General features: G+C 41.2%; 1 protein-coding gene across 1 annotated transcript; it reads right to left on the bottom strand.

Annotated features, from left to right (window-relative positions):
• Window positions 1-4,486: 4,486 nt before the first annotated feature.
• LOC140728060 (tubulin alpha-1D chain-like) lies at window positions 4,487-15,204 on the bottom strand. Its single transcript, XM_073046203.1, has 4 exons — window positions 15,099-15,204; window positions 9,916-10,138; window positions 8,416-8,564; window positions 4,487-5,740 (listed from the first exon to the last, which is right to left on the bottom strand). The coding sequence occupies exons 1-4, from the start codon at window positions 15,099-15,101 to the stop codon at window positions 4,766-4,768; spliced, it is 1,350 nt and encodes a 449-aa protein (XP_072902304.1). The 5' UTR covers window positions 15,102-15,204; the 3' UTR covers window positions 4,487-4,765.
• Between the last annotated feature and the right edge of the window lie 6,135 nt (window positions 15,205-21,339).

Genomic DNA, 21,339 nt, shown 5'->3' with positions numbered 1-21,339 from the left:
TTGCTTTTATATTCTTGTCTTCTTGAAATTAATGCTAAAAATTGCATTTTCCTTCCTTACCACCAACTCAACCTATAAGCTATCCTTTACGGAATCCTGCACTAGGACTTAAACACAACCAAAATAAGAATCTTATACAGTTATGGCTCATCCAGCAAGCAACCTTGACTTTCAGACTTCAGATTGTGGCACTAACTCTGTGTAACATATTTACAAAATTTTGGTTGAGTATTTACAAAATTTACACCTTAAGACTAAAAATGCAGGAATAGTGGATGCACAATCATTTGCAACATTTAGACATAGAAGAATTAGGCCATTTGGCTCATCAAGGCTGCCCTACCATTCAATCATGGCTGATCCTTTTTTTGAGAAGTTTGGATAAGTACATGATTGGGAGAGGAATGTAGGGCTATGGTCCAGGTGCATGTTGATGGGACTGGGCAGAAGAATAGTTCAGCACAGACTAGATGGGCCAAAGGGCCTGGTTCTCTGATATAGCACTCTATGATTCTATAACATTGTTGTCCTTGTCTATGATGTATACCAGCCTCCATAACTCCTCTTAGTCCATCAAGTTATTGGTATTGGAGATACAATGAAATACTTGTCTTGCAGACTGTTCAAACAGATCAATCCATTACATGCTGCAATGAGGCATTACAAGGGAAAACAATAATGCAGCATAAAATGTTACAGTTACTGACACAGTAGAGTGCCGGCAGCCTATAGGGTGGAAGGTTATTGCAATCAATATTCACTTTCCAGGGCCCAGGAGGCTTATTGCTAATCTCAGCTTTCTGATTTATTTGTGACAAAGTTAAACTTCTAACTAACATTCTTTCACAAACCAGAAAATCTGCAGATGCTGAAATCCAAGCAACACATACAAAATGCTGGAGAAACTCAGCAGGCCAAGTAACATCAACGGGAAAAGTACAGTCGACATTTCAGGCCAAGACCCCCCCAGACGGTCAGTTTCTTGTTGTAAACAAGCAAACAGTGAGGTCGTTTAGGCCCATGTTTAATCAACATAAGACAGTGGAGTTATGTTAGTTGGCCTGCATCAAACCAGACAACACTGTTTAAATTACTTGCACCATTTTGACAGAGTTTATGGAATCTTGCAGACCAGGCTGATTTTGTCACTTAACACATCAATCATAGTCGATCACTCAATAGTTGAGATATTTGTGTACTCAGACTCAGCCCTCACAGAATCAATTTCAGATGTTTGAGATCTTTGTCCCCAGAGGCTTTTAGACCATCTGTGTGAATTACTTTATCCCAGCAACGGTGTCTGCAAAACATCATTTGCAGATACTATCTGGCAACTAATAGAGAGACAGTATAAATGTTAGAAAGCATTGGAGATTGCTATGAATGACAAGGACAGAAAGATGGGATAACAGAAAGAACAGAGTTCATTCCTCAACCTTCAGTTTCTGTGAGAAACATCTTGTTATCTGCAATTCGTTGGTATGTTCTTTTTGTTTGTAAGGATCATACCTGTTTGGAAATCCTTTGTAGTTTATACATCTTTTGTAATATGGAAGTATTTTACAAGTCATTAATCCTGAGTTTTAACATGAGTTAAGAACTATTTGTCTAAATTTAAATGTATCATTGAAAAATAAAATATTCTTGATTAAACAACACAGCATAACCTCCCTATAGTGAGAGTACCTATATCAAATAGGGTTTAAAATCTCCTTTTGAGTTTGAGGCTTTGCTGACAGTGAACCTAATTCCATGACATCATAACAAGGTAGACTGTGAGATCAAGAGCCCATCTTATCATACTAGGATACTAGTTCAATAGTCTAATAACCATGAGACAAATGTAGTCCTATAGAGGGCAATAAACAATAATCTAAAGAGAGGAATAAACTGTCAATGTTTCAGGCCAAGTCAAAAGGGTGTAGAAGCCAGCATAAGGAGACAGGGTGGTGAGGGGAGGAATACAAGATGTATAGTTCCTCCAGCATTTTGTGTGTTCTCCTCAGGATCAGAATTAGTATTACTGGACATATGTCATGAAATATGTTGTTTTGTTGCAGCGGTACACTTCAATAAATAAAAATTTAAAATCTTGTTAATTTCAACAAGTATATATATGCACAAATTTAATAGTGCAGAAAGAGAGCAAATAGCGAGATAGTGATCATGGGTTCATTATCCATTCAGAAATCTAATTGCGGGGGAAGAACTTGAGTGCCTTCAGTCTTTGATATCTCCTCCTCGATGGCATGTCCTGGATGTTGGGGGTCCTTAATGACGGATGCCACCTTCTGGAGGGATCATCTTTTGAAGTTGTCCTTGATACTAGGGAGGGCTGAGTCATGATGGAGCTGGCTGAGTCTACAACTTCTCCCGAAACTGTGCAGTGACCTCAAGTGGCTACTGTAAGTTCTACAGGTCCACAGCCACTTATTTTTATTTAGGGATTCAGCACCAAACAGGCCCTTCTGGTGCACCTTCCAGCAACCCACCTATTTAACCCTAGCCTAATCACAGGACAATTTACAATGACCAATTAACTTACTAACTGGTACATCTAGGGACTGTGGGAGGAAACCAGAGGTCCCAGAGGAAACCCACACTTACAGGAAGGACATACAAAATTCTTACACCATGCCGGATTTGAACTCCAAACTTCAACTCCCCCCCCGCAAGCTGTTGTAGTGTTGCACTAACCTACTATGCTACCATGGTGCCCTAACTTTAGAGATTCAGTGGAAATTAAACACAGATGTTGAATTTAACTAGTAGTCTATTGAAACACTGTTCTAAACATAAATATTAAGAATGGTGAATTATTTCAAAACAGTTCAAGTTGGAAGCATTGGCACTGTCAGACACACCATTTCAGGTGTCAGGTCATTATCTGCAGACCAGGACAAAGAAGGGGCAGGAAAAAAATCATTGTGGACACTACCCACCCAGCAAATTGTCATTTCCAAGTTATTGTAAGGCTATTAACAAAAAAAAAGCCACACCACCTCAAGTTTCTTTCCCCAGGTAGTTTATTCTGATCAACCATTCCAGTTAGCTCCTCCCCCACCTCTTTTATCCATTACCTCAGTCACTACACTGAACTGTAAACACTTTTAAGCCACTTTTTAATAATGCTGTTTACATGTACACATATGTTGGTATATGTATTTATGCAGATTTTATTCTATATCAATATTTTAAACTTATTTTTTCTTACACTCACACTACAGTGAATTCCTAATACATGTAACATACTGTGAATAAATTTGATCCTTGACCATTTTACACTAATGCTGTGCTCTAGATCAGAGCAGTCCACAGAGATTGTCTCAAGCAGTTCCTCTGTTGAAGTGGGCCCTTTGCAATTACTCCACTCCAATTATACTGCAATTAAAAGACATTATTCATTTCAATGAAACTTTCCTGAAGAATATAGAACAGTACAGGTCCTTCCATCTATGAAGCTGTACCAATCCTTTAACCTACTCTAACCCTAGATGTTCTGAATGTATCTGCCTTTACCATGACCCCTGGCAGGGTATTTCATCCACCCACCACTATCTATAAACATCTTACCTTTGACATACCCCTATACTTTCCTTCATTTTATAAATAATGCCCCTTATCAGCCATATCCACCCTGAGGAAAAAGTCTCTGACTATCCACTCAATCTTTGCCTCTTATCATCTTGTACACATCTATCAGGTCACCTTTCATCCTCCTTCACTCTAAAAAGCCCTATCTTGCTAAACCTATCCTCCTAAAGCTGGTCACAGACTTCCAATGAGAAAATAAACTCTTCACCACCATTCTCAGCCTTTCATTTTCAAGTTAGTTTTGTATTTGATTTACTTTGGCATGGGCTGAAGAGACTGTTTTTGTGTTATGATTGCTCTCTAGTCCAGCCAACATCCTGGTAAATCTCCCTTGCACCCCATCTAAAGCTTCTACATCCTTCCTATAATGAGGCATTTCTATTCTGAATACACCTGTTCTCAATTTCCTATTAGCATCATAAATAATCTCAAATATACTTTAGATTAATTACATCAACCAGTTACTGTTAGCTGTGTTGCCTGGCTACGTGGTGGTGTTGGTAGTGAAAATGGAGTGCAATTCCATCATCATAAGTGAACTGTATCAGATCAATCATTCATTAAATTGTTTAGGCTGCCTATACACAGAGTTCTCACTCTCTTTTCTCAGCACGGGCTTTTGAGTACACATGTATTTCATCGCAGTGGGCTTGGTTGGATGCTTCCACATGAAGTTGTCCAGCGTGTAGTTACTAATATGATTCAGTAAAAACATTTAGTCATACTACTCTATTGTTGTGCTTACTCCGTGTACATGGAACAATAAACAGTTGGAATAACCACATTGAATTACCTGCACTGGTACGTTTTTGCACGTGAGATGATTAGATTGAGTAATTCAAATGTCAAGTCATTGAAGTGTATGGATTAAATTACAACATTTACATCCACCTTTTATGGTATACAGCTGTATTGTGTTATAGTTAATACATACATGGTTAATAATCCTTTGATATACAAATGCTTACTGTTTGTCTACTCAGCTCAAATTTTTTTTTAATGTATTCTCATAATTGCAACATTCAGCAGAATTAAAAGCAACATTAGCTTAACAGGATGAGTACAATTTCCAATTGACAGGAAAAAAATACTGGAAATCAATTTCCCCGCTTGGAATGAATCTAATCTGCAAATTATCCTCAATCAATAATTAGGGATGGTTTTTGATCACCTAATATTCTTCCTCTTCACCCTGGTCATCAATAGTATCTGCACCAACCTCTTCATAATCCTTCTCTAAGGCTGCCATATCTTCCCGGGCCTCGGAGAACTCCCCTTCCTCCATCCCCTCCCCCACATACCAATGCACAAATGCGCGCTTGGCATACATCAGGTCAAACTTGTGGTCAAGGCGAGCCCAGGCTTCAGCAATAGCGGTGGTGTTGCTCAGCATACAGACTGCACGCTGCACCTTGGCCAGGTCACCACCGGGCACCACAGTAGGAGGCTGGTAGTTGATGCCAACCTTGAAACCAGTGGGGCACCAGTCTACAAACTGGATGCTACGTTTGGTTTTGATGGCACCAATGGCAACATTGACATCTTTTGGCACCACATCACCCCGGTAAAGCAGACAACAAGCCATGTACTTGCCATGGCGAGGGTCACACTTCACCATCTGGTTTGCTGGCTCAAAGCAGGCATTGGTGATCTCAGCCACAGACAGTTGTTCATGGTAAGCCTTCTCAGCTGAGATCACAGGGGCATAGGTAGCCAGAGGGAAGTGGATACGTGGGTATGGGACTAAATTGGTCTGGAACTCTGTCAGATCAACATTCAGGGCACCGTCAAAGCGCAAGGATACTGTAATGGAGGACACAATTTGACCAATGAGGCGATTCAGATTGGTGTAGGTTGGGCGCTCTATGTCCAGGTTTCTCCGGCAGATGTCATAGATGGCCTCATTGTCCACCATGAAGGCGCAGTCTGAATGCTCTAGGGTGGTGTGGGTGGTCAGGATAGAGTTGTAGGGTTCAACCACTGCGGTGGAGATCTGAGGAGCTGGGTAGATGGCAAACTCTAACTTGGATTTTTTGCCATAATCCACAGACAGACGTTCCATCAGCAGAGAGGTGAAACCAGAGCCAGTGCCTCCGCCAAAACTGTGGAAGACGAGGAATCCCTGGAGCCCTGTGCACTGATCAGCCTGTGATGAGAGTAGAAAGGAAACATATTATGATGCAGCTACAAATTATTGATAGAAGGCAGAAAAATCTCAATTTTCTCCAGTATCATAGAACAGTACAGCATAGAAACAGTCCATCTTGTCCATGCTGAACCCTGCCAAATCCCATCAACCTGCACCTGGACCACAGACCTCCCATTCATGAACTTATCCAAACCACTCTTAAATGCTGCCATCAAAGACCCATTTATCACTTCCACTAGCAGCTTGTTCCACACTCACACTACCCTATTGAGTTAATTTCTCCCTCAGGTTCCCCTTAAACATGTCGCCTTTCATCCTTAACCCATGACCACCAGTTCTAATCTCACCCAACCTCAGGAAAAACTGCTTGCATTAACCTTATCTATACTCCTGATTATTTTGTATACCTCTATTCTCCTACACTCCAGGGAATAAAGTCCTGACTTACTCAACTTTTCCCTATAACTTAGATCAACAAGTTCCAGCAACATGATTGTAAATTTTGTAGGTAGGTGACCAGAACTGCATACAATACTCCAAATTTGGTCTCGCCAACATCTTTTACAACTTCAACGTAACATCCCAATTCTTCCTAATTGTTGAAAGCTTGGTTCTTTGTTGAATTTCGCAGCAACACACCACAGAAAATTCCTAATACATCTAAATGTATATGGCAAATAAAGCTAATCCTTAATCCAACTCCTGTGAGTGCCTTGATTTATGAAGGCCAATGTGCCAATAGTTCTCTTTAAGACCCATCTACCTGTAATGCCTCGTGCAAGGAATTACAGATCCATGTTCACCAGTCCTTCTGTTCTACCACACACTGTGGTCTACCACTCCCTGTGTAAGTTCTACCCTCAATTGTCCTCCTAAAGAGCAACACCTCACACATTAAATTCCATCTGCCATTTTTCAGACAACCTTTCAGTTATCTAACGAAAATTAAAGCCTGACTAAATGAGTTATTACTTGAGTAACAATCAATAAAGCATAAACTAATTCCTTGTCAGCCTTTATTTCTGTAATAAGCTTCCTTGGACTTCGTATTCCACTGAGCTTCTTCCCTTGCCATAGATGGCTGTGGAGGACAAGTCAACGGGTATATTTAACATAGACATTGATTGGTTTTTTATTAGTACCTTTTAGTATTAAGGATTTTAATTAGTAATTAGTCAAAGGTTATGAGGAGAGGTCAAGGGAATAGGGTTGAGAGGAATAATAAATCAGCCATGATGGAATGACAGAGCAGTCTCAATGAGCCGAATGGCCTAATTCCACTCCTATGTCTTAGGGTCTTCACAATCTGAATATTATAATTCATGAGTTTAAAAGTCCCAGATGGCTTCAAATGCTATTGGAATTTTAGTCATCCTGTCAGTTGCTGTCAAATATAACACTATAAAATAACTTCTGCTCTCTAATTTACCAAGGCCAAAACCCTGGGTCTGAGAGTCCACACCAGAGAATTCAAACACTGAATGCCTGAAAGTCAAACTGCAGGCTGGACACTACCCGTCCTGGAGTTGGAAGGCTGTGTGTGTGCATGTTAGTGTACAGGGAGAGAGGCAAGGGGGTTATTTTGCTGCTGCTGTTCTGTTGTTGCTGCTTGTGTTGTGTTGAACATGCTTTGATATACATGTGATAAGTAAATGAAAATGAAGACCAGTGGCCACCCATTTTAATTCTACTTCCCATTCCAACATGTTAGTCCATGGCTTTCACTACTGTCACAAAGAGACTACTCTCGGGTTGGAAGATCAACACCTCATACTTGGTCGGGGTAGCCTCCAACCAGACAGCATGAACATTGATTTTTTTTTTAAACTTATTGTAGTTTCTTCCCCCCGCCCCTGCTCTTTTTTCATTTCCCCTTTCTGGCTTCCCTCTTAATCCCTTTTTTCTCCTCACCTGCCCATTACCTCCTTCTGTGCCCCTCCTTCCCTTCTCTCCTATCAGATTCCTTCATCAGCCCTATCTCTTCCACCCACCCCCACCCAGCTTCTTGCTTCATCCACCTATCCTCCCCACCTTCCTTTTCTTTCTTCTTCCCCCTTCCTTTCCAGTCCTGATGAAGAGTCTCAGCCTGAAATGTCAAATGTTTCTCTCCATAGATGCTGCCTGACCTGCTGAGTTTCTCCAGCATTTTGTGCGCATTAATCTAAATCTGAATTTAAATAATCAGCAGAATGAGCACTGAAATCTCATTCTTTATGGCCACTTAAATACTATACTAACTTAATAAAAGTTTATATTTTCTTCTAGCTCTTATCTGGGACCACTGTAATTTTGTGTATTTTTAGGTGCCAATTCAATGATCCACACCTTCAAACCACCGAAGACAGGGGTACCTTAAGAGCTGTGGACAGATGTTTACCAGCAGCTAGTTTGGAAACTATAAGAAGGCATTTCACTTGTGACTTAACGAGCATCAAGGAGATGTGATCTTTTAGTTATCCACTCCCTGTTCAGGATTGAAACACAGGTTTTCGGATGTGAAGGGAAAATCGCTGAAGCCGTCATCATAGCCGAATGCACCATCAGGTCCTCTAATAAAATATATGAAAATAGATCATACATGAGTAATGTGCTAATGATCATATTCCATTAAACGAATGAACAAGTTACTGTTAGCTCCCCTTGTTTTATAGATTGTAATGGAAGAATCCTACCAGCTTACGGAGTTTGTCCAGGACCAAGTCGATCAGCTCCTTGCCAGTGGTGTAGTGTCCACGGGCATAATTGTTTGCAGCATCCTCCTTCCCACAGATGAGCTGCTCAGGATGGAACAGCTGCCGATAGGTACCACTGCGAACCTCATCTAGAATGCAGAATTAAGATTCCAGACTCATGTCATTTTCAGTACACAAGTGTAAGAGAATAAAATAATTATTACTCTAGATCTGATGCAGCACAAAAAAAACACAATAAAACAATAAAGTTGTGGCCTGTATTAAAGATAGTGATGAATGAGCATACAGGATGAGATTGAAAATTTGGCCGAGTGGTGTGATAACAACAGCCTCTCACTCAATGGCAATTAGACTAAGTAACTGATTGTAGACTTCGGGAGAAGGAAACCGGAGGTCTACAGGCCAGTAATCATCCAAGGAAGAGAGTCAGTAACTTTAAATTCTTGCGTGTCACTATCTCAGAAGACCTGCTCAGGACCATCATATAATTACAAAGGAAGCACGACAGCACCTCCACTTCCTCAGGAGTCTGTTTTGATTTGGCATGTTATCACAAACCTTGGCAAATTTCTACAGATGTGAGGTGAAAAGTGTGCTGACTGGCTGCATTACAGCTTGGTATGCCTTGGTACACCAATGCCTTTGAGTGGAAAATCCTTCAAAAGATAGTGGATTCAGTCCATTACATCAAAGGTAAAACACTCCCAACCATATGAAATGTTGCTGTAGGAAAGCAGCATCCATTATCAAAGATCCTCAACCCCAGGCCATGCTCCTTTCTTGCTGCTTGGTACAGGTGCCTCAAGACTTGCACCACTAAGTTCAAGAACAGTTACTACCCCTTAACTATCGGGCTCTTGAACAAAAGGAGATAACTACACTCATTTAAAGACTTTTTTATCTTGTTATTTCATGCTCGTTATTTATTGCTATTTACTTAAATCCGCACCTGCAATTTGTTGTCCATTGATCTGGTTCACACATACTGTTCTATAGATTTGCAAAGTGTGCCCACAGAAAAAGAATCTATGTGTTGACATGTATGTACTGATAATAAATTTTACTTTGACTTTAGTTTATATACATACATTGATTATACATAACATAAAGTGATGCTAGGTACAGGAGTATATGTACATAAACTGACTGACAGGAAATTATTAAGTAGTGGTGGTGGTAAGTGTGGAGGTGTTGATCAGCCTTACTGCTTGGGGGAAGCAACTGTTTTTGAGTCTGGTGATCCTGGTGTGAATGCTACTTAGCCTCTTGCCCAATGAGTGTGGGACATGACAGGGTAGGCAGGATTCTTCAAGTTATTGCTGGCATTTTTCTGGCACCTTTATAGAAAAAAGGACAGCAAGTCTTCCTTTTGTTCTTCCACAACACACACAAATAACAATAATATGGTGAAATGTTCTTTGAATTTTTGCTAAGAGGCTCCATAAACAGAATTAAATGTTTTTCTCTTGCAGGGCTTACCAATCACAGTTGGTTCTAGATCAACGAAGACAGCTCGTGGAACATGCTTCCCTGCTCCAGTCTCCCTGAAGAAGGTGTTGAAGGAGTCGTCTCCACCTCCAATGGTCTTGTCACTAGGCATCTGTCCGTCTGGCTGGATGCCATGTTCCAAGCAGTACAGCTCCCAGCAGGCATTGCCCATCTGGACACCAGCCTGGCCAACATGGATGGAGATACATTCACGCTGTAGGGAAAAGAAAATGATTAGTACAAAACACAACTCGGAAATCCAAAACTTCAGACATTACAAGAGCAGCATGTCATACTATTGGTTCCTTATTAAGCACATACATGCATGATTTGTCAGAAATATGAGTAACTGGTAAGTTTTGATTTTGGGGGTGAGGAGGATTGAATTAATTTTGATGTTTTATGAATGAGAAACTAGTTTCCACTTGCAGAAGAGTCTGTAGATAGGAAAAGGAGATTTAAAACGATCAAAAAGAGCACTGATCAAGAATTCATACTGTTTTAAAGGAGTGTTGAAGCAGATACAAGTGAAATTTCTTTAATAATTCTCCCCTTACCCAATTCACTTTTAAACTGCTTCAAAAGGCCTCACCAAAGAACTCCACATTTTAATCTGAGTGTATAAAATGGAACCTTTGAAAAATAATCCTTATAAAATCTTTAGAATACCCAAATTTCATCCTCATATTTAATTGTTTACTGCAATCAAAACCTAATGAAACAAGTTTCCCTTTAAACCTCTTGGGGAGGGGGGGGGGGTCTATGCTTGCAGACACTGTCTGACCTTCATATTTTCACAATGTGCATTTTACTTTATCATCTCCACATCTATATGTTGATAGCCTGAACCTATTCCATCTCCTGCTGTCAATATCCTGGGAATTATTACTGGCCAGAAACTGAATTTGAGTAGACATGTAGTGTTCAGGTCAGAGGCTAGGAATCCTGCAACAACCACCTCCTAGCTCCCCGAAGCCTGTACACCATCAATACTCAAGTTAGGAGTGTGATGGAACAACACTTCAACCTCTTGTAAGGATAGGTGCTGAGCTTTTCTCTTTGGAGTGAAGGAGTATGAGAGAGGACTTGATAAAGGAGTACAAGATGATAAGAGGCATAGAGTAGACAGCCAGCACCTTTATCTCAGGGCAGAAGTGGCAAATACAAGGGGACATAATTTTAAGATTAGAGGAAGAAATAAGGATATCAAAAGTAGGTTTTTGTTTAAACAGAGTGGTGGGTGCCAGGGGTGGTGGTAGACAGATACACTTAAGACACGCTTAGACAAGCTCCCAGAGCCCTCAATTTTTCTTTCATCTACCTGCCAATCTAAGAGTCCCTTAAATGTTCTGAATACATCTGCAAGTTCCAGCACATCCTCTTTCTAGCACATCAGCCTGGTCTACACAGACCTCCAATTTGTCAAGATCCCTCTCAATGGTGAATACTGAAGCAAGTATTCTTTAAGGATCTTTTCCAATTCCTTCAAATCCTGGCACACATTTCCTCTTCTAACCCTCACTGTAGTCATCCTTCTGTTCTTCACATACATATAGAATGTCTTAGGATTAAGAAAAACTTCCACATACCAAGGCCTTCTCATGTCTCCTTCTAGCTTTAAGTCCATTCTTAGAGTAAACTCTTTCCTGGCTACCTTGTAACTTTCAAGAGCCCTGTTTCCTGAACCTTAACTATGCTTATTTTTTTCCTCGTAATTAGATGTTGCACATCTCATCAACTATGGTTCCTTCACCCTAACATCCTTTCCCTGCCTCAATGGGACAAACCTACCCAGAACCCTACACAAGTGCTTCCTGAACAACCAATATATTTCCATTGTGCATTTCCTTCTGTACATCCATTTCTAACTTACACTACATGGTTATTTGAGTTAGTTACTGGAAGGACCAACTATCAGCTTGAACCAGTCTGGTCATTCTCTCTGTTTGATTTGAACATTTCATTACACTTATACGCAAACCTTCTTCCAATAAAAACTTGCTATTTATCCTAATCCTTTGCCATACCCGCATGTTAGCATATCATGCAACAATTAGCCCAGTCCCATTCTTCACTGGCTTCTCAAATTTCCCCATTTTTATCCAAACAGAAAGCATAACTCTGATTCCCCATATTTTGATGTTTAGGATAGCAAAAGGGGTGAGATGTCTTCTCACTGTGTTACACCACCCATTCCACACCAACCACCCCCCAAACCTATACATGACATAGAACAGTACAACACAGCAACAGACCCTTCAGCTCATAATATTGTGCCAAACCAATTAAATTATTAATCAAATGGCTAACCTTTCACAAATTCAATCATATTTGTTTTGTGGTTGCTTGCAAGATGAATTTCAAGGTTGTATATGGTACACGTACTTGGACAGTGAATGTACTTTCAACTAATCTACTCTCCTCTCAATGTCCATACCTTTCCATTTCCTCACTCATTCATGTGCCTATTTAAAAGTCTCTTACAAGTCTCCAATGTATCTGCCTCTACCACCACCCCTGACAGTGCATTCCAGGCACCCACCAGTCAGTGTAAAAAAAACTTGCCTCGCACATCTTCTTTGAAATTACCCCTTCGCAATTTAAGTGCATGCCCTCCAGTATTAGAATGAATACTAGAATTAGAAATGTAAAATTTGACCAAAGTTAAATTTTAATGGCTTAGAGTTAACTGAGGATAAGTGGAGACAGAAATAGGGTAATGCAATAGAGTTGGCATGACTGTGTGGAAGCAGGCACCCAAACAAGATGGGTAAACAAAAGGAGCTGCTTCTGTTCTATAATTTAGCACTCTGAAGGGTCGAGCCTATAAATCAAACAATAAAGAAAGTGGTACTTAAATAACAAAAGATAAGAGCATGAGGTAGGAAGAGGACAAAAAATAAAATATAGGTAAGGCTTAGTATAAATCAATAATTCTCATCTTTTGGTGAGCCAATCCATTGAGTAGGGAGAATTGCCAAGAGTATAGATTGTTAAAGATGACATGGGTAAGTGAGTGCATTCCCCCCCCACCCTCCTCTCACTCTCACACACATAATAGTTAGGTTTTCAATCCAACACTGGAAACCAACGATCTTAGCCAAATTAAGCACTGAGCCAGATTAGAAAGATTAAGGCACTTTGAGGCTGAGGTCAAGACACAAACCAGTTTCCAGCTCACTACTCCATGAGGTTATACTCACCTCAGGGCTGAACTGACTCTGCAGCTGTAGCAGGCAGCCATTGGTATTTGCCACAGCACTGAACTGGCTCCGTGGCTGCGGACTCACTTTCTGGTACACTGCAGTCCATGTTCTGTGTATTATGTTTACTTTTTCCTATTTGTACGATTTGTTCTTTCTCGTACATTGGATATTTGACACTCTTTGTGGTGTGGGGTCTCTCATGGTTTCTATTGTGTTTCTTTGTTTTACTGCTGCCTGTGAGAACTTTTAAATAGTTATGAATAACAGTGCTCAGGGAACATACTCTCAGAATAGAATCACAGCATTTCACAAACTGTATGTTAGAATGGCCCATGCTCTTATCAGACATCCAGACCTGCTTGTCAGAAAGCTATCTGGTCCCATTACAAATATGCAGACTCCATAACAGTAAACAGATTTATTTGGAAAATATTTGCAAAGGATAAATATGTGTCAGTAAAGTAATTGAAAAGGTGCAATGCACAGAGCAATGGATGAGCTCAATGGTCCAAACCAGACCCATGGAGAAAAATGAAAAGACATTTCAGGTCTCCCGAGATCTCAGCTGTTCAATTCCTTCCACAGATGATGCTTGACCCAGAGTATTTCAGCATCTGTATTCTGTAAATATTTTAGAATTAGGTTTGATATCATTGGTGTATGTCATGAAATTTGTTGGCTTGCAGCAGCAGTACAATGCCATACATAATAAGAAAAAAAATGAGGAAGCCCTCCATTGATTCACTTGACCATGGATACTGAACTCTAGCTGTCTGCATGATATACAAGCCAGGGCAATAAGATACGGAGAGCAAGCTGTGGCCCTGCAGCAGCTCCCAGTCAGCACTAAACTCAACATAGGACTGCCTTAGGGAGTCCACCTCCAGGTATTACCTCTGGGTATACTCCTGAAGCCTTTGGCATGAGTGGGTACAGCCACAAGACAATGGAGGTTTGAGATATGAGTTTTCCTTCTTCTAGATGACCTGCCAACCACAGTTGACAAGCCCCATCTGCCGAAAGGGATTAGTTTAAGGCACCAGTAATCCAACTTTTGCCTTTTCCTGTCAGTAGAGACGGTTCCATCAGGCTCAGTGGCTAATCCACATGTGAAGGCCAGGAGCTGGACTTAGTTGTCAGAAGCTATTTGAGACACACTCCACTGAGAGCACTTAATAGATTGCGGGAGCTTATCCCCACGACCTCTCCCAGTCATAACAACCAAGAAAAAAATATAAATTACAATAAATATATATAAACTAGACAGATGCTTGGAAGAACAGAGACTATGCTAGCACTGTATCCTTAAATCCTGATCTATGGACTGTTTGCGGATTATACCGCTCACTTGAGAATTCCAACAGTAAAAAGTTTACAAGATGGACTCTTGCCATCATATTAGAGCTGTTTATGGTCTTGCAGCATATTGTCTGCTTGCACCCTGTAGGCTACACTTTCATTTATTACACTTTTCCTTATACTACCACAATCCACTGTGTAATGAACTGATCAGCATGAACAGCTTTTCATTGTACGTCCGCAGATGTGACAATAATAAATCAAATCCAATTTCTGCAGCATTCATACTCAAGCACTAACTTGTAACACGCATGCGCAAAGACCAGATCGAGCCGACACTGAGCGGGGTCGGCGGTATATTTCGCACATGCGCCTGTGTAATTATGGATGTCGTCACTGTCCAGGAGGAAGAGAAATTCCTGCCAGAATATAGCTGAAATTCCGTGCTCCGAGAGAGAATGGAACTCGCCCAACCCACCGCCGGAATAACTGGCCAACAAACTCAATGCCGGTTGCTGCGTTTCGAGCGCGAGAAAGCCGGAGTTTCTGAGGAAAATGCAGAGGCGGCGCTCCAGATGAAACGTCGGGCACTCGGCGACCCCATACTGATCATTACCGCGGTTCTAGGGGGGGGGAATGCAATTTTTGGAAAGGAAAAGTAACACAAACCATCTTCGCCTTCGCCCCAGTCCGTCACCCACGAGTCGTCGGAAGTCAACGGCCAAACTGCTCATGCGCAACCGCGCCTTTGCGCTTGTACGTAACACGTACGTCATCACAACGTGCTTGGCTGTCCGCGGACGAAAGTCAAAAGCGTGCGCGGGCGTCGCGTAATATCGTCCGGAGCCAATCACAGCGACGGCGAAAGCCATTCCGCCCGTCGCCTCCGTACGCGCCCAAAGGTTGTGTGCTCAAATTCGGTGAGATCCCGTATAGGCCTCAACACGTGAGGAACACCAGAGGAATTCAGCGGATCAGGTAGTATCTATGAGGGCGAATGTGCTTCATCTAGCACATAGGTACAGACAACACATCGAATATAAATGATACGAGACTGTGAAGACTTTAAAAATAAGAATGTGTAAAATAAGGCATTTTTGCAAAAATAAACAACAAGCCGCAAGGTAATACTGCAACTCGATAAAACTGGTAAGACCACTCTTGTGTTCAATTCTGTTCGCCTCATTATAGGGAGGATGTGGACGTTTTAGAGAGGGTTTAAGGGAAATTTACCAGGCCACTGCCTAACTGGGAGAGCATATCTTACGACGAAAGGCTGAGCGAACTAGGACTTTTCTCTTTGGAGGGAAGGAGTATGAGAGGTCTACAAAATGATAAAAGACAGTCGGAAGCTTTTTCCTAGGACTATATTTTAAGGTGAATGGAGGGAAGTATATGGAGGGGATGTAGAGGTAGGCGTTTTTACAAAGAGATGGGTGTGTGGAACATGGTGCCAGATGTAGTGATAGGGACAGATACGTAAAAGCCCTAGATAGGCTGTCACCTGCGGTCCTGAGCAGAGGGGGCTGGAGTTTGTGAGGAAATGCAGAGGCAGGGCTCAAAATTTAATAGCTCTCAATGACCCCTTGGCAGAGGGAAAGAAGCTCTCCCTAAAATGTAGAATGTGCATCTTCAGACTCCTGTCTGTAACTTCTCCCTGATGATACAAGTGAGAAAAGGGGATGTCTTGGATCGCGAAGGGCCTTAATGATAGATGCCACTTTCTTGAGGCACTGCCTATTGAAGATGTCCTTAATGGTGGGGGTGCTTGTGCCCATGATGGAGCTGGCTGAGTCTACAACTCTTTGCAGCCTCCTTCAGTCCTGTGTATTGGGGCCTCCTTACCAGGCTGTGATGCAGCCAGTCAGAATGGTCTCCACTGCACATCTGTAGAAATTTGTTAGAGCTTTTGTTACCTCAAAATTCAAGATTTATTTATCACATGTAAATCAAAACATGCAGTGAAATGTATCATTTGCATTAACAATTAACACACCCAAGGAAGTCCTGGAGGTAGCCCAGAAGGGTCACTACATATTTTGTTGCCAATGCAGCATGTCTCACACAAACACCGAGGCCTCAAACCCTAGGACCGACCTCCTCTGGGCCTCCAGTTGTTGGCCCTACTCTCTCAGACTTGCAGACATAATAGCAATATTAAGTGAACTGAGAGACTTTTTAACATGATAGAACAAAGTCGTCTGTCTAAAGGAAATAATTACTTTGTTTAGGGGAAATTGCTGAAGCCTACAATTCTTGCCCCATTAGGAAGCACTGATGTTATTAAAACATCTGGTTTTAGTTTATGTGCTACTGAAAGAAATGGGAATTTTCAAGTGAATAAAATTGTTTATGGAAACATGTTTTTGGAAATAGCAGGATTGCTCAGAGATATTGGTATTCAGTTAAGTTGTTGAAAGCAGTACATTCTCATTTAAGGAGATCTCTATTGTCATTAACTCCAACATCAGTCTCAGCCCTGTCAAAACTAACACAAAGACAAGCACATCTCTATATAGACATGGGCTACTGGTTTAGTTACCCTTTGCCATTATTTGTAATTATTGGAACAATTTAAAACTCTTACTGAAGACTAGCCACTGCTGTGCCTTCTTCGTGATTGCATCCATATGTCGAGCCCAGGATAAACCTAGGTAATGGGGATCTTTGACAATGTTCCCATCCACTAATCTGAGCTATTTATCAAGAGCACTGTCTATACAGTGACCTTAGCATTGTCAAGAATCCCTCCCATCTATCCCATAATCTCTTTGAGTACCCTACCATCAGACAGGAGGTCCTGTAGCATTAGGACAAGGAGTGTTTGGTTGGTAAACAGTTTCTTCCCCTGGGCTGTGAGACTACTGGACTCCCTGCCACCACCCAGGTCTCATCGCTTATGAAGCACCAGTAGTGTTATATTTTTACTTATTAACTTGTGTCATAAATGCATCTTATTCTAAATGTCAATCTTCTGGAATATATTTATTATTTGTTAATTTATTTGTGGTAATATTACTTTTTGTGCTGTGTGTGAGTTATATGTTACCATGTCGTGCACTTTAGTCCAAAAGAACGCTGTTTCGTTTACATCTACATATACAGTTGAATGACAATAAACTTGAACAAGAGACTAAAGGTTGTAAGCCTGAGGTTTGTGAGATTGGAAGTCCGGGGCCAAGGACTAGAGGCCCAGAGGCAGCCTCTCCTGGGGTTGGAGGCCTGTGTGTGTGGGTAGAAAGGAGCTTTTTCTGCTGTTGTTGTTTTTGTTCTGTTGTGTTGCTGTTTTTGTGACTGCGTTGAACATTGTGGACATGCTACGTTGGTGCTGGAATATGTGGCAACACTTGTGTGCTGCTCCTGCACATCCTTGTTGGTTGTTAACACCAATTGCGCATTTCACTGAATGTTTCCATGTGTATTTTCCTTCTTGGGACAGTACCTCCTGTAGATGTTGTCAATGGTGGGGGGAGATGTGCCTGTGACTCTGTATCCTCTTGCATTCCTATGCATTGTAATTGCCGTAGAAGACCACAAAGCACCCAGTCAGAGCAAAGCAGATAGTAACTCTTTCTCACTCTGTACCAGAGCACTGCAAATTCATTCTTTTCATACACTTACCTAGCTCCTCTTTCAGCTTTACAATACGATTTGAATTAAAAGTACAAAATACAGGCCAGGCAACACTATTTGAGAGAGGGGCAGGTGATGTTTCAGTCTAACTTTTAATTTTGACTGGCACAGATATTGTGAACCAAAGATCCTGAGATCCAGATTTATTTATCGCATACTGAATACATAAAAATGAACAGTGGAATGTGTCGTTTGCTTTTACGACCAACACAACCCAAGTGTATAAGGTGTCACCACATATTCTGGCACCAACATAACGACGTTCAGCAGAACAACACAAGCAGCAACAACAGCACAACAAAGCAAGGCATCAACAGCAAAACAAGTTCCTCTTCCATCCTCCAACCCCCTCACACAGAAAGGTGTTTAGCTTCAAGTCAGTCCTCTCCTGTACTGTACTAAGAATATGTTACCCCTGGCCCCAACCACTTAATATTATCAGTTTTGGTTCCTTGCCAATAATATTCAGTCCACATTCCCTAGTGTTTTATGCTTCCACCGATGTTAACAGTTTCCATCCACTGTTCTTCATTGTCCGTGACTCAGCCTCATTGTTAGGAATTTTGAGGAGATTAGGCATGTAATCAAAGATTCTTAAACACTTCTATAAATGATTGGTGTAGAGGATTCCAATGATTCAGAAACCTCTTCTTTACCCCCCCCCCCCCATCAGATTTCTGAATGGCCCATGAACACAACCTCATTATTCCTTTTATTTTGCCAAAGTTTCTGAAGGTACAGATGTTCAGTGCATATTCTGATCCATGGAATCTACTGCAGTTATGATTCATCCGTACCCTGGTATCACAATTTAATTCCAGATGTTCCAGTAGGGATTTCTCTACTAGCATCCTCATCGGTGTAGGGATGTATTGCCTTCAGGAAATTAGTGCGAGTCTGCCACAGGAATAAAGAGTAAACAAATACAGGTTGCAGAGACCTGTTATATAATCTTGAGCACCCTACCATTATTATCTTTGGCAGTAAAAGAATTATATAATGAATGTAATGGATGTAATAATTATATCAGTACTGATGGAGGGTCTCAGCCTGAAACATTGACTGTTTATTCCTCTCCACATATGGTGCCTTACCTGCGGAGTTCCTTCAATTCTTTCTCTGCTTTTATTTATTTAGAGATACAGCATGGAATAGGCCCTTTGAGCCCCGCAGCTAGCAACCCACCTATTTGACCTTGGCCTAATCACGGGACAATTTACAATGACCAATTAACCCAATTAACTGGAATGTCTTTGTTTTGTGGGAGGAAGCCGGAGTACCCAGAGAAAACCCACGTATGCCACGGGGAGGATGCATCAACGCCTTTACAGAGGGTGCCAAGGTTGAACTGAGCGTCATATTAACCGCTACTACAGGGACGCCAATTTTGGTCTAGATTTCCAGCATCTGCAGAATCTCTTGTGTTTATTATATAATTGATTAGCAAAAACAGCTGTAGTAGTGTCCATGAAACTATTGAGCTGAAAAAAACCTTTTTGTTTCACAAATATCCTTCTGGGAAGGAAATCTTCTGCATTTGCAGAAATATCCTTCTGGTCCATATGTGGCTCCAGCCTTACAATGTAATTTCTTAACTCACTCAGAAGTACCCTGACCGATGAATCAGTTCCCAATTGAGCCATCTGGTACGGAGGGTCCACTGCACAGGATCAGAATAAAAGCTGCAGAATGTTGTGGACTCAGCCAGCTACATTGAGGACACTAGCCTCCCCAACATCATGGATATCTTAAATAAAAGGCAAAGCCTCAAAAATGCAACATCAGTCATTAGGGACCACCATCGCCCAGGACATGCCCTCTTCTCATTGCTACCATCAAGGAGAGGTACAGGAGCCTGAAGACACGCACTCAATGTTTTAGGAACAGCTTCTTCCCGTCCACCATCAGATTTCTGAATGGACAATGTTTCCATTACACGACTTCATGATTTTTTTTCCTCTTTTTGCTTTTTTTGCACTACTAATTTAATATCATGTTGGTATTTATAGTTTTAGTTTATGTATTGCAATGTACTGCTACTGCAGAACAACATATTTTAAGACATAGTGATTTTAAACATGGTTCTGATTCTGACCAAAAGCATCCTGGCCAATCAGTCAGTTCAGAGGCAAACAGCAACACCTGGATGTTACTAACAAATAAATAATTAGTTTGTCAAAGATAAGAATGGTAATTGCAGGATTTTATATGATAAACAGAGGAAAAGTATTCACTCTGATGTTTGCAGCACAGAAGCAAAAACTTAAAATTAGAACTGGGTCATTCATGACTAATTTTATTTAGAGATGCATTACAGTAACAGGCCCTTCTGGTCCAACTAGCCCACACTGCACTATTTCAACCAATTAAACTGCTAACCCTTGCATCTTAGATTAGATTACATAATTGTTATTTTCCTTGTAGTTTAATTTTCTTATGTTTGTATTTTTATATATTTACCTATGTATATTCAGTACATTTTCCGGTAGTTACTGTTCCTGTGCATCTTTCTGGAAGCTTCTTGGCTATCACATTAATTGAGTAGGGCTATCTGATTGGTTAACTCTTATCTATGGAAATTCAATGGAATTAACAAATTGGTGTAGGAAGGCCAAACCACCTTGGATTCGGGCTTTTTACTCTTTGTTCTTTCCCCTGCCACTAGTGTCTGTCTCTCTCCTCTCCTCCCCTCCCCCTCCTCCCCTCCCCCTCCTCCCCTCCCCCTCCTCCCCTCCCCCTCCTCCCCTCCCCCTCCTCCCCTCCCCTCCCCCTTATGCTTCATCTTCATTTTTCTTGTTTTTTATTGCAATGCAGCGCAGAATAGGCCTCTACAGCTCTTCAAGCTCTACCGCCCAGTAACCCCCGATTTAACCCTAGCCTACTCACGGGACAATTTACAATAACAATTAACCTACCAACTGATACATCATTGGATTGTGTTTTTGTAATGCTTAATAAGTGATCGTAAGCAAAAGTTTTAATGCCTCATACTTGACTTCCAAAGAACCTCAGATTAAAAACATCTTTGGAATGTGGGAGTAAACCAGAGAAAGATCTTCATACGAAGGACAGTAAAATGCAATTGAAGCTTTTGATGCAGAGGGATTACAAGGGAATAGGGAGTATTCAAAATAAATGGAGTTGAGGGTCAAATGAGCTGCAGTCTGGATCAGTAAATAGTGGTTTTTCTGTACCTGTCTCAACAGAAAAACACATAGACAGGTTGCAGAACTAAAGGATTACCTTTAGTTAATTTGCTATACACATTTCAACCACA

The sequence above is a fragment of the Hemitrygon akajei genome, chromosome 5, assembly GCF_048418815.1.
Source record: "Hemitrygon akajei chromosome 5, sHemAka1.3, whole genome shotgun sequence".
In the NCBI taxonomy this organism is placed as follows: domain Eukaryota; kingdom Metazoa; phylum Chordata; class Chondrichthyes; order Myliobatiformes; family Dasyatidae; genus Hemitrygon; species Hemitrygon akajei.
The sequence above is the reverse complement of the archived record's forward strand: the minus strand, read 5'-3'. Positions and strand labels throughout refer to the sequence as shown.